At 47.6% G+C, this 13,825-nt stretch overlaps 1 protein-coding gene across 8 annotated transcripts; it reads left to right on the top strand.

Moving 5' to 3' along the window:
• Positions 1-305: 305 nt before the first annotated feature.
• On the top strand, positions 306-13,727 carry ZNF34 (zinc finger protein 34). Of its 8 annotated transcripts, XM_070044024.1 has the most exons (7): positions 1,513-3,962; positions 4,099-7,857; positions 7,938-7,990; positions 8,353-8,439; positions 8,729-8,855; positions 9,254-9,364; positions 11,412-13,727. In XM_070044024.1, the coding sequence occupies exons 4-7, from the start codon at positions 8,407-8,409 to the stop codon at positions 12,773-12,775; spliced, it is 1,635 nt and encodes a 544-aa protein (XP_069900125.1). In that variant the 5' UTR covers positions 1,513-3,962; positions 4,099-7,857; positions 7,938-7,990; positions 8,353-8,406; the 3' UTR covers positions 12,776-13,727. The 8 variants fall into 8 exon arrangements, with proteins under 8 accessions (XP_069900127.1, XP_060143028.1, XP_069900125.1 ...); XM_070044023.1 differs by having other exon boundaries at positions 4,099-7,990; XM_070044025.1 differs by lacking the exon at positions 7,938-7,990.
• The last annotated feature ends 98 nt before the right edge of the window (positions 13,728-13,825 follow it).

Consider the following 13,825-nt stretch of genomic DNA (forward strand, 5'->3'; position numbering starts at 1 on the left):
AGTGGCCTGGGGCTTTGTCCAGGGGACTGGCCAACAGGGAGAGTTTGCTCCAGGAGCATTCGGGCACTCAGACCCTGAGTGGACACTGGACCCCATTTATACCCTAGAGCACGGGCTCTAGGCATGCGGGGTTCAGGAGTTGGGGCTGGGGGCAGTGGGTTAAACTAAAACGGGCTGCTTTGACCAGTAAGTATCCTCTTCACATGGCCCTGAGAAAAGGCGTGGCTTTCTGCTTTTAGCTGCAAAGGAAAGGGCCTGCCTGAACTTTTGTTGGTTGCAGTGCCTTGAGTTTTACTGAAAAGGAGAATTACTGGAAATCTGCTGGTCACCAAAGCCTCCGCCTTGCCTTCGCTGCGAAGCCTGGGGGTCGTGGTTCCAGACTGCCACCTGGTGGCAGCGTTCCCGATCTACGATGCAGCTTCTACTTTCCTCGAGGCGGCCGACCACCGAGACGCGGCGTCCGTTTCCCAGAGCGACCCTAAGGCGTCTTCCGCCGGGATCCGGGAGGAGGGCACGTCACTTCCTGTCGGGTTTCGGTCGGCTGGGCAGGAGCAGCAGGCGGGGCCTGGTCATGCAGGCTGCTGTTGGGCAACGCTGAGGTGAGTGTGGGTCGGTGGGGGCGGCGGCGGGGGCGGGGGCGGCGGCGGCTGGGCCTCCCGGGAGCCGAGCGCGGACCCCCCCTTCGACACCGAGAGCTCCCGCCCCGGGTCCCACTGCAAGACCCCGAACCCTACTGTTCTCCCCCGGTCGGGGTCGTTGCTTGCCAGGCCCCTCTCCCGCCGCGGAGTCTCCGTCACCGGTCCCAAGCCCGCCCTGGGGTCTCTCCACCGGACTCCCCTCCCGGGTCGCCCCAAGGGGCTGCTTCCGCGGCGCGAGATGCCGCCGGTAACCAGGCGCCGCGCGCGCCGGCCTCGCACTGTTGTGCTCCCCTCTCCCCCTCCGCCCCCAACTCGTTCCGCCCCCGGTACCCTCCTCGCGGGTCTCCAGCTCGGGGGGTTCATGCCCGTGCACACTCCCGTCACCTCCAGCGTCAGCCCGCCTCCGCATTTCCCCGCGGCCCTGCGGGTCCCGCCCCCCGCCCCACCGGACGTATCTCCCTTCCTTCCCACCCTTCTGCTTCTGGCCCACGGAAGCCTTTCTCCCAGCAGCCAAATTTTTGTTTCTCTTTCTAGAGGCTTTTATTCAAGGTCTGAAACCTTTTTATTTGCCCCATTGTTTTGTGCTTTTAAAATGTAGCATTAAAAAATCCTTTTCGTTAAAACTTAAGTACAGAGAATGGATTAGCAAACGTCAGGGACTGGGATTGCCAGTTCTCTTTTTGCTAGTTTTTTCAAACCCACCCACTCCCCCGCCCTTTTTTTTTGTAATTTAAGGAAACTGTTAAAAACCCTGGCGGTCCAGTGGCTAAGACTCTGCACTTCCAATGCAGGGGGCCTGGGTTTGACCCCTGGTCGGGGAACCAGATCCCACATGCCGCAACTAAGAGTTCGCATGCCGCAACTAAGACCCGTAGCAGTTTAAATTAAAAAAAAAAATCTACTTAGCAAATTTCAAAGTATATAATACAGTATTGTTGATTATAGTTACCTGGCTGTTAATTAACTCTCCAGAACTTATTCATCTTGCATAACTGAATATTTGTACTCTGACCAACATGTCCATTTTCATTAATCCCCAAACGCTGGCGACCACCATTCTACTCCTTGAGTCTATGATTTGGACTGTTTTAGATACCACGTATAAGTGAGATCATGCAGCGTTTGTCTTTCTGTGTCTGGCTTATTTCACCTAGTATAATGCTCTCCAGGTTCATCCATGTTGTTGCCAATGGCAGGAATTCCTTTTTTTATGACTGAATAATATTCCATTGTATATATATGCCACATTTTTTCCCCTTGTTTTTTATTTATTTATTTTTGGCCACATTTACTTTATCCTTTCATCCATGGACAGACATTTAGGTTGTTTCCATGCCTTAGCTATTGTGAATAATGCTGCAGTGAACACGGGAGTGCAGATCTCACTTTGAGCTCCAGATTTCATTTCCTTTGGATATATACTGAGAAGTAGGATTGTTGGATCATATGGTGGTTCTACTTACAATTTTTTGAGAAACCTTCGTACTGTTTTTCATAGTTGATGCACCAATTTACATTTCCACCAACAGTGTGTAAGGGTTCCCTTTTCTCCAAATCCTCACCAATGCTTATCTTTTGCTTTTTTCTTTTAAAAGGTAAAGGATGTTCTTTTTTAAAAAATTAATTTATTTTTGGCTGCATTGGGTCTTCATTGCTGCACACGGGCTTTCTCTAGTTGCGGCAAGCGGTGGCTTCTCTTGTTGTAGAACACGGGCTCTATAGGCGCGCGGGCTTCAGTAGTGTGGCACTCGGGCTCAGTAGTTGTGGCTCACGGGCTCAGTAGTTGTGGCGCATGGGCTTAGTTCCTCCGTGGCATGTGGGATCTTCTCAGACCAGGGATCGAACCCATGTCCCTTGCATTGGCAGGTGAATTCTTAACCACTGTGCCACCAGGAAAGTTCCTCTTTTGCTTTTTGAGAGTAGCCATTCTAACAAGTGTGAAGTGGTATCTCCTTGTGTTTTTTTTTTTTAATTAATTAATTTTATTTATTTTTGGCTGCATTGGGTCTTTGTTGCGGTGTGCAGGCTTCTCATTGCAGTGGCTTCTCTTGTTGCATGCAGAGCACAGGCTCTAGGCACGTGGGCTTCAGTAGTTGTGGCTTGCAGGCTCTAGAGCACAGGCTCAGTAGTTGTGGCGCATGGGCTTAGTTGCTCCATGGCATGTGGGATCTTTCCGGACCAGGGCTCGAACCCGTGTCCCCTGCTTTGGCAGGCGTATTCTTAACCACTGCGCCACCAGGGAAGCCCCTCCTTGTGGGTTTTTTTAAAATTAATTAATTTATTCATTTATTTAATTTTTGGCTGCATTGGGTCTTCGCTTGCACATGGATTTTCTCTAGTTGCTGAGAGTGGGGGCTACTCTTTGTTGCGGTGCGCGTGCTTCTCATTGTGGTGGCTTCTCTTGTTGCAGAGCACGGGCTCTAGGCATGCGGGCTTCAGTAGTTGTGGCATGCCGGCTGTAGAGCGCAGGCTCAGTAGTTGTGGCGCACGGGCTTAGTTGCTCCATGGCATGTGGGATCTTCCTGGACCAGGGCTCGAACCTGTGTCCCCTGCATTGACCGGCGGATTCTTAACCACTGTGCCACCAGGGAAGCCCTCTCCTTGTGGTTTTGATTTGCAGTTCCCTGATGATGAGTGATGTTGAGCACCTGAGCATGTAGCTGTTGGTCATTTGTATGTCTTTTTTGGAGAAATGTCTATTCAGGTGCTTTGCCCACTTTTAAGTTGGGTTATATGGTTTTTTTGCTATTGAGTTGTGTGAGTTCCATATATATTTTGGATCTTAACCCTTATCAGATATGTTGTTTGCATGTATTTTCTCCCATCTCTTAGATGCCAGAAAAATAACTCTGTTGATTGTTATTTTGCTGTCAGCATGTTTTCTTATACCTCTACACACTTAATAGTGTTTCTGTATTTTAAAATCTACTTACGTATCATACTGTTGATATTCTACACTTACCAGTTTTACTCAGTCTTATAACTTGTGTTCTGTCTCCTCTGTGACAATGATGTGTTCATTCCTTTCAACCATTGTGACCTTGCCTGTTCCCTGATGATGAGTATTGAGGTTGTTCCCTTTTTTGCTTGTACACAGACATGCAGGAACATCCTTGTGTGTCTTTTGTGCATTGGCAAGAGTTTTTATAGGGCGCGTACCTAGAATTAGGTTTCCTGACCCAGGGGTTTGCAGAGTTTCAGCTCTACCAGGTGGTGCCTGATCGATTTCCAGAGTGACTACCAGACTACCTACGGGACTCTGAGAGTCCATGTTTCTCATGTTTTCAGCGGACCACCAGGGAATTCCCTTTTAAATTTTTGATGGTTTGTTTCTTTTTGTTTTGTATATTTAAATATATGCTGTATATCTTTTATTACATATGTTTGAAAATATTTTTTTCACCTTGCAGTTTGCTTTTAAGTTTTTAAAAATACTTCTTTACTTATTTGGCGGCGCCAGGTCTTAGTTGTGGCACTCGGGATCTTCGTTGCCACCTGCGGGATCTTTAGTTGCGGCATTCGAACTGTTAGTTGTGGCATGTGGGATCTAGTTCCCTGACCAGGGATTGAACCCAGACCCCCTGCACTGGGAGCGTGGAGTCTCAGCCACTGGACCACCAGGGAAGTCCCAGTTTGCTTCTAATTTTGTGGTGTCTTGTACAGAAGGTTTTTTTGATGGAGTAAAATTAAGCAACTTTTCCTTTATGGATGGTGTGTTTTCTGTATTGTTTCCTTATAATAGCTGTAAACATTTTAAAGAAACATTTAGGCCTTCAGCCTGTCTGAAATATATTTTTTTGTGCCATGGAAGGCAGGATCTAATTTTACTTCCCTGTGGAAATTCAGTTGTGCCAGCTTCATTTATTGAATGGTGCATTGCTCTTAACATTGCAAGTGTGTCATTAATATATGCGTGGATCTGTTCCATTATCCTCTTTCCTGTGCTCTTACAATCAGCCCTCTGTATCTGTGGGTTCTGCATCTGTGGATTCAACCAACTGGGGATTGAAAGTGTTGGAGGAAAAAAAATTGCAGAAAGTTCCAAAAAGTAAAACTTGGATTTGCTACACCTAGCAACTTTGTATAAATTTTTATTTATTTATTTGTTTATTTGTTTATTTATGGCTGCGTTGGGTTTTCGTTGTTGCGCGCGGGCCTTCTCTAGTTGCGGTGAGTGGGAGCTACTCTTCATTGTGGTGCGCAGGCTTCTCGTTGCGGTGGCTTCTCTGTGTTGCGGAGCACAGGCTCTAGGCATGCGAGCTTCAGTAGTTGTGGCACGCGGGCTTTAGAGCGCAGGCTCAGTAGTTGTGGCACATAGGCTTAGTTGCTCCGTGGCATGTGGGATCTTCCCTGACCAGGGCTCGAATCCATGTCCCCTACATCAGCAGGTGGATTCCTAACCACTGCGCCACCAGGGAAGACCCACCTGGCAAGTCTTTACATAGTATTTCCATTGTATCTACAACTATTTACATAGCATCTACATTGTGTTAAGTATTGTAAGTAATCTAGAGATGATTTAAAGTATACGGGGGATGTGTATGTGTGTGGGTTATATGCAAATACTATGCCATTTTATATAAGGGAGTTGAATATTTTTAGATTTTGGTATCCTATTGGGGTCCTGGAATCAATTCTGCATGGACACCTAGGGACAGCTGTATCTCACTTTTATTACCACAGCCTTATAATAAGACTTGACATCTGGTAGGGCATGGCTCTGCCTTAGTTCTTCTTTGGCATTGCCTTGGTTAATCTTAGATCATTACTCTTGTGATATTTAGAGTCATTTTGGTCAGATATCATGATATGTCCCGTTGCAGTTTTGCTTGTACAGAATTAATAGATTCATTTGGGGAGAACTGACATTTTTGTGATATTGAGCCCTCCTGTTTATGAACGTTGTCTTTTTCTCCATAGGTTTTGTTTTTTTATGTGTGTGTCCTTCAATGAAGTTTTATCATCTTGTCCATAAAGTTACATTTGTTTTGTTAGATTTCGTAGGTGCTGTATAGTTTTTGTAGCTGTTAGGAATGCTGTTTTTTTGGTTGCTGATTGTTAGTATATGGGAGTAATATTAATTAGTCTATTGATCTTGTATATGGCAATCCTGTTGAACTTTTATCATCCCAACACTAGGTTGATACTCTCGGATTTTCTATGTAGGTTGTCTTTTTTCTTCTTCTTCTTTTTTATTTTGGTTGCGTGGTGGCATGTGCAATCTTAGTTCCCCAACCTGGGATCTAAACCCGTGTCCCTTGCAGTGGGAGCACGGAGTCCTAACCACGGAACTGTAGCTTCTATTTCTTTTTCTGTGACTTAATGCATTGGCTAGGGTCTTTGGTACACTGTTACATAGCAGCTGGGTGAGGGAGCAAGCATCTGCCTCTTGTCGCTGACTAATGCTAATGCTTCTGTTGTGTTCCCTTAGCGTTGTTATGAAACAGACTTGAGTGCTAGGAGTGCCAGGGTCTTGGCCTGCACTCTGAGAACCACCACTCTTAATGTGTGGTATGTAGAGTTGTGTTCCCTTTTTTGTTCTTAATAGTATTTCCTTTCCCACCTTTTCCCCTTCCCCACATTGGACTTGCCAGACATTTGTGTATTTTATTAGCATTTTCAAAGAACCAAGTTTGAGATTATTTTCTGTTTCTTTAAACTGTGTTTATTTTTTTTCATCTTCTTTCCTTGAATTGCTTTCTTATCCTGTGCCTGGTTTCTTGTTGAACGCTTAGATTATTATTTCAATCTCTTTGTTAAAATAAGTGCATTAAGGTTTCCCTTAGGTAGTCTCTGTTTCCATTTCCACCTTAATTTCCATTTCTATGTTTTTCTTGAAGGGGGGGTTCTTTTTTAAATCACATATTTCTAGTGGAACAACAATATGAAAGTTTGCCAAATGATATCAGCCTTTGGAACTTTTTGTGTTTTTTTAATATATATATATATATACACACACACACATATATATATATACACACATATATATGTATATATATATATACACACATTTTTTAAGATTTGTTTATCATTATTATTATTTTTTTGTGGTATGCGGGCCTCTCACTGCCGCGGCCTCCCATGTTGTGGAGCACAGGCTCCGGATGCGCAGGCTCAGCGGCCGTGGCTTGCAGGCTCAGCGGCCGTGGCTCACGGGCCCAGCTGCTCTGCAGCATGTGGGATCTTCCCGGACCGGGGCAAGAACCCGTGTCCCCTGCACCGGCAGACGGACTCTCAACCACTGCGCCACCAGGGAAGCCCATATTTTTTATTATTTATTTATTTTATTTTATTTATTTTTGGGTGCGTTTGGTCTTAGTTGTGGCACGTGGGATCTTTTGTTGCGGTGTGCGGGCTCTTTGTTGTGGCGTGTGGGCTTCTCTCTACTTGTGGTGTGTGGGTTTTGTCTTCTAGTTGTGGCGCGCAGGCTCCATGGCGTGTGGACTAAGAAGTTGTGGCACGCGGGCTTAATTGCCCCGTGGCATGTGGGCTCTTAGTTCTCCGAGCAGTGATCAAACCCACATCCCCTGCATTGGAAGGCAGATTCTTTACCACTGGCCCACCAGGGAAGTCCCTGGAATATTTTGAAACTTTCTTTTTTGCCTGGTGTGTGTTGTTTCTTACAATTTCAGTGTACATTTTGAAAAAGTGTATTCTCTGTGCTTTAAGTAAATATCCTCTATTTGATCCACTCATTTCTGAGGGAAGTGTGTTAAAATCTCTCATTCCAGGGGAGGGTTTGCACGTTTCTCTTTGGCACTGCACTTAGCTTTGGCTTTCTACGCTTCAAGGATTTGTTTGTAGATACACGTTTGTAATTACAGCTTTTGGTGGATTTTTCGTTTTATTAATTCCCGGTGTCTGCTTTTGTTCCTAATAATGATTTTTGCTTTCAGTCTTGTTTTGATTGGTATAAACATCGCTAAGGCACATGCAGCAAAGCATGTTCAGCTCGCAAACACCGTGCTAAGGAGAAGAAGGCAGCACGGAGTGCAGAAGGCATAGCCCCTCTGACAGAGTCTGCAGGGCGCTGATCTGTGCTGCCAGGAGCCCGGCAGAGGCTCTCCTGGGAGGCCGGCAAGTAGGCAGAGCCTGCAGCGGCGGCAGGGCTGCCAGGGCCTGGTTCTGTGGGCCGGGCCCCTCGAGCTGTGTGTTCGGGTTGTCAACTCTGCTGTATAAACGTCATACTCCAATAAATAGCTTTAAAGATACAGAAAAGGTAAATATAGCTATTATAGCTTTATTTTAATTAGTGTTTCTTTGGTCTGTCTTATATTTAGCCTTTCTGTGTTATTTTAGGTTATATACGTGCATTTTGTGTATCTAATTGGAGAGTCTTGTGCTTCCAGTAGGTGAGCTTAATCCTTTTACTTCTAACTGTTACACATCCATTGGTCTTGTTTTTACTAGTTTTGTATTTTTTGCCTCATCTTTGACTTTGCTTTATGCCTTCTATTGATTTTTTTTCGTTTAACTCCTTTTTTTTTCCTCAGCCCTTAATGTGTTATCTTTATTCTTTCATGTAAAGTGAATGACTGTCTCCATCCTCCTCTTGAATGAGACTACTTGGTGCCCGGGAGGAGGTGGGGGCAGATGACCTGAAATGTTGTACGTGTCTGCAGGGAGCAGAGTCCGCCCGGAAGGCCAAGCCCTGAGGCTGCGGCTGCAGGAGGGGCCCGGCTGGACCTCCACATGTGCCTCTCTCTTCCCTCAGCACCTGAGTGACTGGCTCCTGCCTCAATCCCCGGGAAGCCCAGGGTACTAGGCGATGGCAGCTTTGCATCTGTCTGCCCTGCCCCAGGTGAGCATCTGTTTTCCCCAGAAGGCGTGAGGTCTTCTCCCAGGGCTTCCCTGTCTGCTTGGCCTCAACAAACACTGTCAGGCGTCTCTGCTGTGGGGTGCTGAGAAGAAGAAGGGTGACCCTGGGAATCCCCCAACCTCCCTGAGTGAGCTGGCTCAGCAGCCAAGGGGTCAGGTCACCCCCTAGGGCCACGCTGAGGGATCAGGCCTGTGATCACCCCTGTGCTGCTTCTCTAGCCCGGGCCCAGCCTGAGCCACGCTTGGGCCTGCAGCAGCTCTTGTTGTTCCAGGCTGAAGTGACCTTCGAGGACGTGGCCGTGCTCCTCTCCAGGGAGGAGTGGGGCCGTTTGGGCCCTGTTCAGAAGGGCCTCTACAGGGATGTGATGCTGGAAACCTACAGGAACCTGGTCTCTCTGGGTGAGGCCCCTTCCTGGGATGCAACTCAGGGAATAGTCCTGGGGGCTCAGGGCTCAGCAGGGGCTGGGCTGGGGGCCTCATCCCCTGGGCCCAGAGATGGGTGTCACTGACCCTCGTCCCAGGCAGGCCTGGTCTGCACAGAGGAGGGCCCTGGGTGGGGCTGGGTTCGCCAGCACCAGATAAGACTGCCTCCCTGCCCCAGGCCCAATGTAGGTGCATCTCCTGGTGGAGAGAGTCCTCTGTGCTCAGATCTTCATCTTCATGACCACATCCACCTCTCCAGGGAGTTTCCAGACTTCCCATCACCCCCTGTACCTGTGTGTCCTCTCCCCCGCCAGCCCCAGGGTGAGCCCACACTGTGTCCTTGGCATCAATCCCAGGCCCCGTCTCCTTCCCAGGAGCTGGACCTGCAGGCCCCAAGCCAGAGGTGATTACACAGTTGGAGCGAGGGGATGAGCCGTGGGTCCCGGACGTGCAGGGGAGAGAGCGACCGACCATCGATGGCTCAGGTGCGTAGGGGGGCTGACTCCCTGACTCACTTGCTGAACAAGCATGTGTGGGGGTCCACGATATGTAGTGTCAGCCGACTCATGAATTTGGAGGAGGATGCATTATGGCCAGTGCAGTAGCCCTGGGAGTGGCCTCTGCTGAAACCCAGGTCACCTTTGCCAGCCTGGGTGCCACAGTGGGGTGACTCTTTTTTTCTTTTAGTTGAAGTATAGTTGATTTACAATATTCTGTTAGTTTCAGGTGTCCAGTGTAGCGATTCAGTATTTTTACAGATTATATTTCATTTAAAGTTGCTACAAAGTAATGGCTATGTTTACCTGTGCAGCACAGTATATCCTTGTTGCTTATTTATAGGGTGATTCTTGAGCTGAATCTTCTAGGAGGGTAAGAGGGGGCAGTGTTGGTGGAAGAGAAGAGGGGAAGGCACTCGGGTGTGCTGTGAAGGAAGGCCAGGCCCCCAGGACTCCATGGAGCCCTGCTGTCCAGGGCTCATGCCCTCCGAGGGGCGTCAGACCGTCAGGCGGGGCCATAGCGATGGAGAACATCGCTTCGTTTGCTCTCTTCTAAGTTAACCTACTAGATGATTACAGGCTATTATAGGAAAGGGAGGGAGTACACATCACCCCAGATTTCAGCACCCAAATACAAATGTGTTCCGGTGTGTACGTGCTGTCCATTTTCCAGTGAAGTCTGGTCTGTACCCGCACACAGACATCGCTAGGAATGCAGTGATCTGTGTGCATTGAAGGGTCGCTGGATTTTTCACTGAATGCATTTCTATTTCTGTGCGCATGAGCTGCGGTCACTGCTCTCAGTGGGAGTGCTATGGGGAATGGTGTGCTGTGGGGAATGGTGTCCTCTGGGTTCATTGCCACAGAGAACGCTGATGAGTGACTTTTTGCAGGTGTCTTGCTGATGTCCTAGGAAGGAACTATTGGCTCAAAGAACTTGAATTTCACGTTTGTAAATTTATTTATTCAAATATAAATACTTACAGAAATGAGACAGACCCTATTTACAGCTCAGTCGATTTTTACGAAAATCCATCATCCAGATCAAAATAGAGAACATATCTAGTTCCCTGGGAGCCCACAGGTCCTCCTCCGTCATTTCTCACTGCTCCCCACCGGCCCTTCTATCTGACTCTTATGGGGCACCTGCATGTGGTGAGCCTGCCATGTTGTATGGAGTTTGTTCAGTCTGTTCGCCGTTCTGTCGTGAACACACCACAAGTATTTTCCATTGTACTTCTGCAGGGCATTTGGTTGTCCCCATTTTGGGGCTGTGTGTGTGTGCGTGTCTTGGCTCACAGAGAATGCATTTCTGGTGAGTGTAGTCCTGCAAGTGGAGTCACTGTGTGCCTCGTCAGGGAAGAAAGGGTGGAGACATGGGCCTCAGACTTGAGGGCATCCCGTGTTACATCTTGAGTTTAAGGTGCTGGTGGCTCCCGGCCTCTCAGGCCCCTGGGAAGAGCCCTGGGAATGGGCGTGGCCTGCTAGGGAGGGCTGAGGGACCCAGCCTCTGTGTGCTCTACCCTCTCTTCCTCAGTTGGCATGAGCTCTGCTCTCTGCCCTTCTGGGGAGGCAGCTGGTTTTCCCACCATGGATTTTGGGGTGGATTAGCTATTGTTAGGCAGCCTTACACTCGCTCAGCTTTAATTTCTTTGTCAGATATCCTTCATGAGTTTTGGGACCCCTCCTTGCTCTGTTTTCCATGATGCTATGAAGCTTCCATCTTCTGTCCTTTTGTGATGAGGATAGGTATCCTGCAGTCCCAACCAAGCATGCTCTGTGGGCAGAAGGCAGGCAGGAATGGTGTGGGTGTTAAGAGTTGGGCGGATGCTTGTGCTGCCGCGAGATTGCAGCCCTGGGCGAGGCTTTTAAGCCTCTGGGCTCCAGGCTCTCATGTCTGCAAGACTTTGGAGATGGTGTTTTTGTGACTTTGGAGATGATAGAGATGGTACTTCACAGGTGGTCAGCAGCATCTTTATACCTTCCTTCCAGAGTCAGAACAGGTGACCCTGAGGTGTTCCATTTGTTGTTTCAGCTCATGGGACCAGGACTGAGAATCAGGAGTTGACTTCAAGCGAGATGCTCTATGGGGAAGAACTGGACCGACTCAGGGGGAGTTTTCTCCAGGGACCTGAGCCAGGAGAAGCCTGTGAGCATGTCAGGGAGCCAGAGGGGAGCATGGACGGGCCTGTGGAGCAGAGAGGCCCCAGGCCAGTCACACTGGCCAACAAAGAGAGTGGCCTGGAGTCTGGGGGAAACCTCAGGTTGGGGTCAAGCACTCTCCCTGATCAGAGACCTCACAAATGCGATATATGTGAGCAGAGTTTTGAACAGAGATCGTATCTTAATAACCATAAGCGTGTACACAGGTCCAAAAAAACAAATATGGTGCGTGATTTGGGGGAAGTTTTCACTGCAAATTTAGTTGTTAAAGAAGATCACAAAATTCCTATTGGAAAAAAATTGCATTATTGTGGTTGCTGTGGGAAAGCCTTCAGGTACAGTGCTAACCTTGCCAAGCACCAGCGGCTGCACAGCGAAGAGAAGCCCTACAAGTGCGACGAGTGTGGGAAAGCCTTCCACCAGAGCTGCGAACTCATCAATCATCGCAGGATGCACTCCGGGGAGATCCCCTACCGCTGCGATGAGTGCGGGAAGACGTTCAATCAGAGGCCAAATCTCATGAAGCATCAAAGGATCCACACTGGGGAGAAGCCCTACAAGTGTAGTGAGTGTGGGAAGCACTTCAGTGCCTACTCGTCCCTCATTTATCACCAGAGGATCCACACTGGAGAGAAGCCCTACAAGTGCAACGACTGTGGGAAGGCCTTCAGTGACGGCTCAATCCTCATCCGACATCGTCGGACTCACACTGGAGAGAAGCCATATGAGTGCAAAGAATGTGGCAAAGGCTTTACCCAGAGTTCTAACCTTATTCAACATCAAAGAATTCACACTGGAGAAAAACCCTATAAATGTAATGAATGTGAGAAAGCCTTCATCCAAAAAACCAAGCTTGTTGAACATCAGAGAAGCCACACCGGAGAAAAGCCCTATGAATGTAATGACTGTGGCAAGGTTTTCAGCCAGAGCACCCACCTCATCCAGCATCAGAGGATCCACACAGGAGAGAAACCCTACAAGTGTGGTGAGTGTGGGAAGGCCTTCCACAACAGTTCCAGACTCATCCACCATCAGAGGTCACACCACGGAGAGAAGCCGTACAAATGCACTGATTGCAAGAAAGCCTTCAGCCAGGGCACATACCTCCTGCAGCACCGGAGGATTCACACCGGGGAGAAGCCGTACACGTGCGGCGAGTGTGGCAAGGCCTTCCGGCACAGCTCCAACATGTCCCAGCATCAGAGGATTCACCTCCGGGAAGACTTTTCCCCATGACTAGGGGAGGCCCCTGAGGTCTGCTGTGCACTTCCTGCATGTGACCCACCCAGCCCTTTACCTGCTGTCCACATAGTGTTGTCACAGGTGAAAGAGCATTTCTGTCTAATTAAAAAGAGTCTTAAAACAGAAGCAGTGCATGGTCACTTTAGAGAAATCGAGTGAGAAACGTAAGCAAACAGGAGAAACTCCTGTAGCTTCCCCTTAGACAAAGAGAACTCACCACCACTGCGCCCGGTGTAGGTTTCGTCCAGACACACCAAACAGCATCCTCTAGAGAAGTACTGTGGTGCTTTCTGTGCAGCTCGTTTCCTCAATCCTAGAAAACTCACACTGGAGAGATCTATGTGTTTACATTGTTTTACACATTGTAAATTTAAAAAAATTGGCATATTGTTCATACTTTTCTGTGTCACTTAATAGAATTAATAATTGCTTTTTTTATTGTGGTAAAATAATATACGATGTTACATGTACCATTTAAACCATTTTTGACTGTACAATTCAGTGGCATTAGATACATTCACAATATTGTATAGCTATCAGCAAATCTGTTTCCAAACTGGTTTATCTGAAACAGAAACTCTGCACCCATTAAACAGTAACTCTTCACTCTCCCCCTTTCCATTTTTCTGTCTCAGAGAATTTGCCTATTCTAAGTACGTCATATAAGTGAGGTCATACAACATTTGCCCTTTATGTCCTGGCTTATTTCACTTAGCATAATGTCCTCAAGGTTCATCCGTGTTGTAGCAGGTGTCAGGACAACATTCTTTCTTTACAGCTGATTAATAACTGCACTGTTTGTAGATACCATGTTTTGTTTACCCATCATTTGTTGATAGATTACTTGGGTGTTTCTGCCTGTTGATTATTGTGCATAATGCTGCTATGAACATTGGTATACAGATCTGTACTTGTACTTTCCCTACTTTCAGTACTTTGGGGTATAATCCTAGGAGTAAAACTGCTGGATCATATGGTAATTCTATGTTTAAATTTCTGAAGAATGGCCACACTTTTCCACAATGGCAGTACTATGTTATATCC

This window comes from Globicephala melas, chromosome 17 (genome assembly GCF_963455315.2).
Source record: "Globicephala melas chromosome 17, mGloMel1.2, whole genome shotgun sequence".
NCBI lineage: Eukaryota > Metazoa > Chordata > Mammalia > Artiodactyla > Delphinidae > Globicephala > Globicephala melas.

Excerpts from the sequence above, each read along its gene's own strand:
- ZNF34 (XM_070044026.1), top strand. The coding sequence starts at position 413 with ATGCAGCTTCTACTTTCCTCGAGGCGGCCGACCACCGAGACGCGGCGT. Across the intron at positions 473-8,403 it reads CGCGGCGTCCGTTTCCCAGA|GCGATGGCAGCTTTGCATCT; the intron begins GCGACCCTAAGG and ends CCAGGGTACTAG. Across the intron at positions 8,856-9,253 it reads CAGGAACCTGGTCTCTCTGG|GAGCTGGACCTGCAGGCCCC; the intron begins GTGAGGCCCCTT and ends TCTCCTTCCCAG.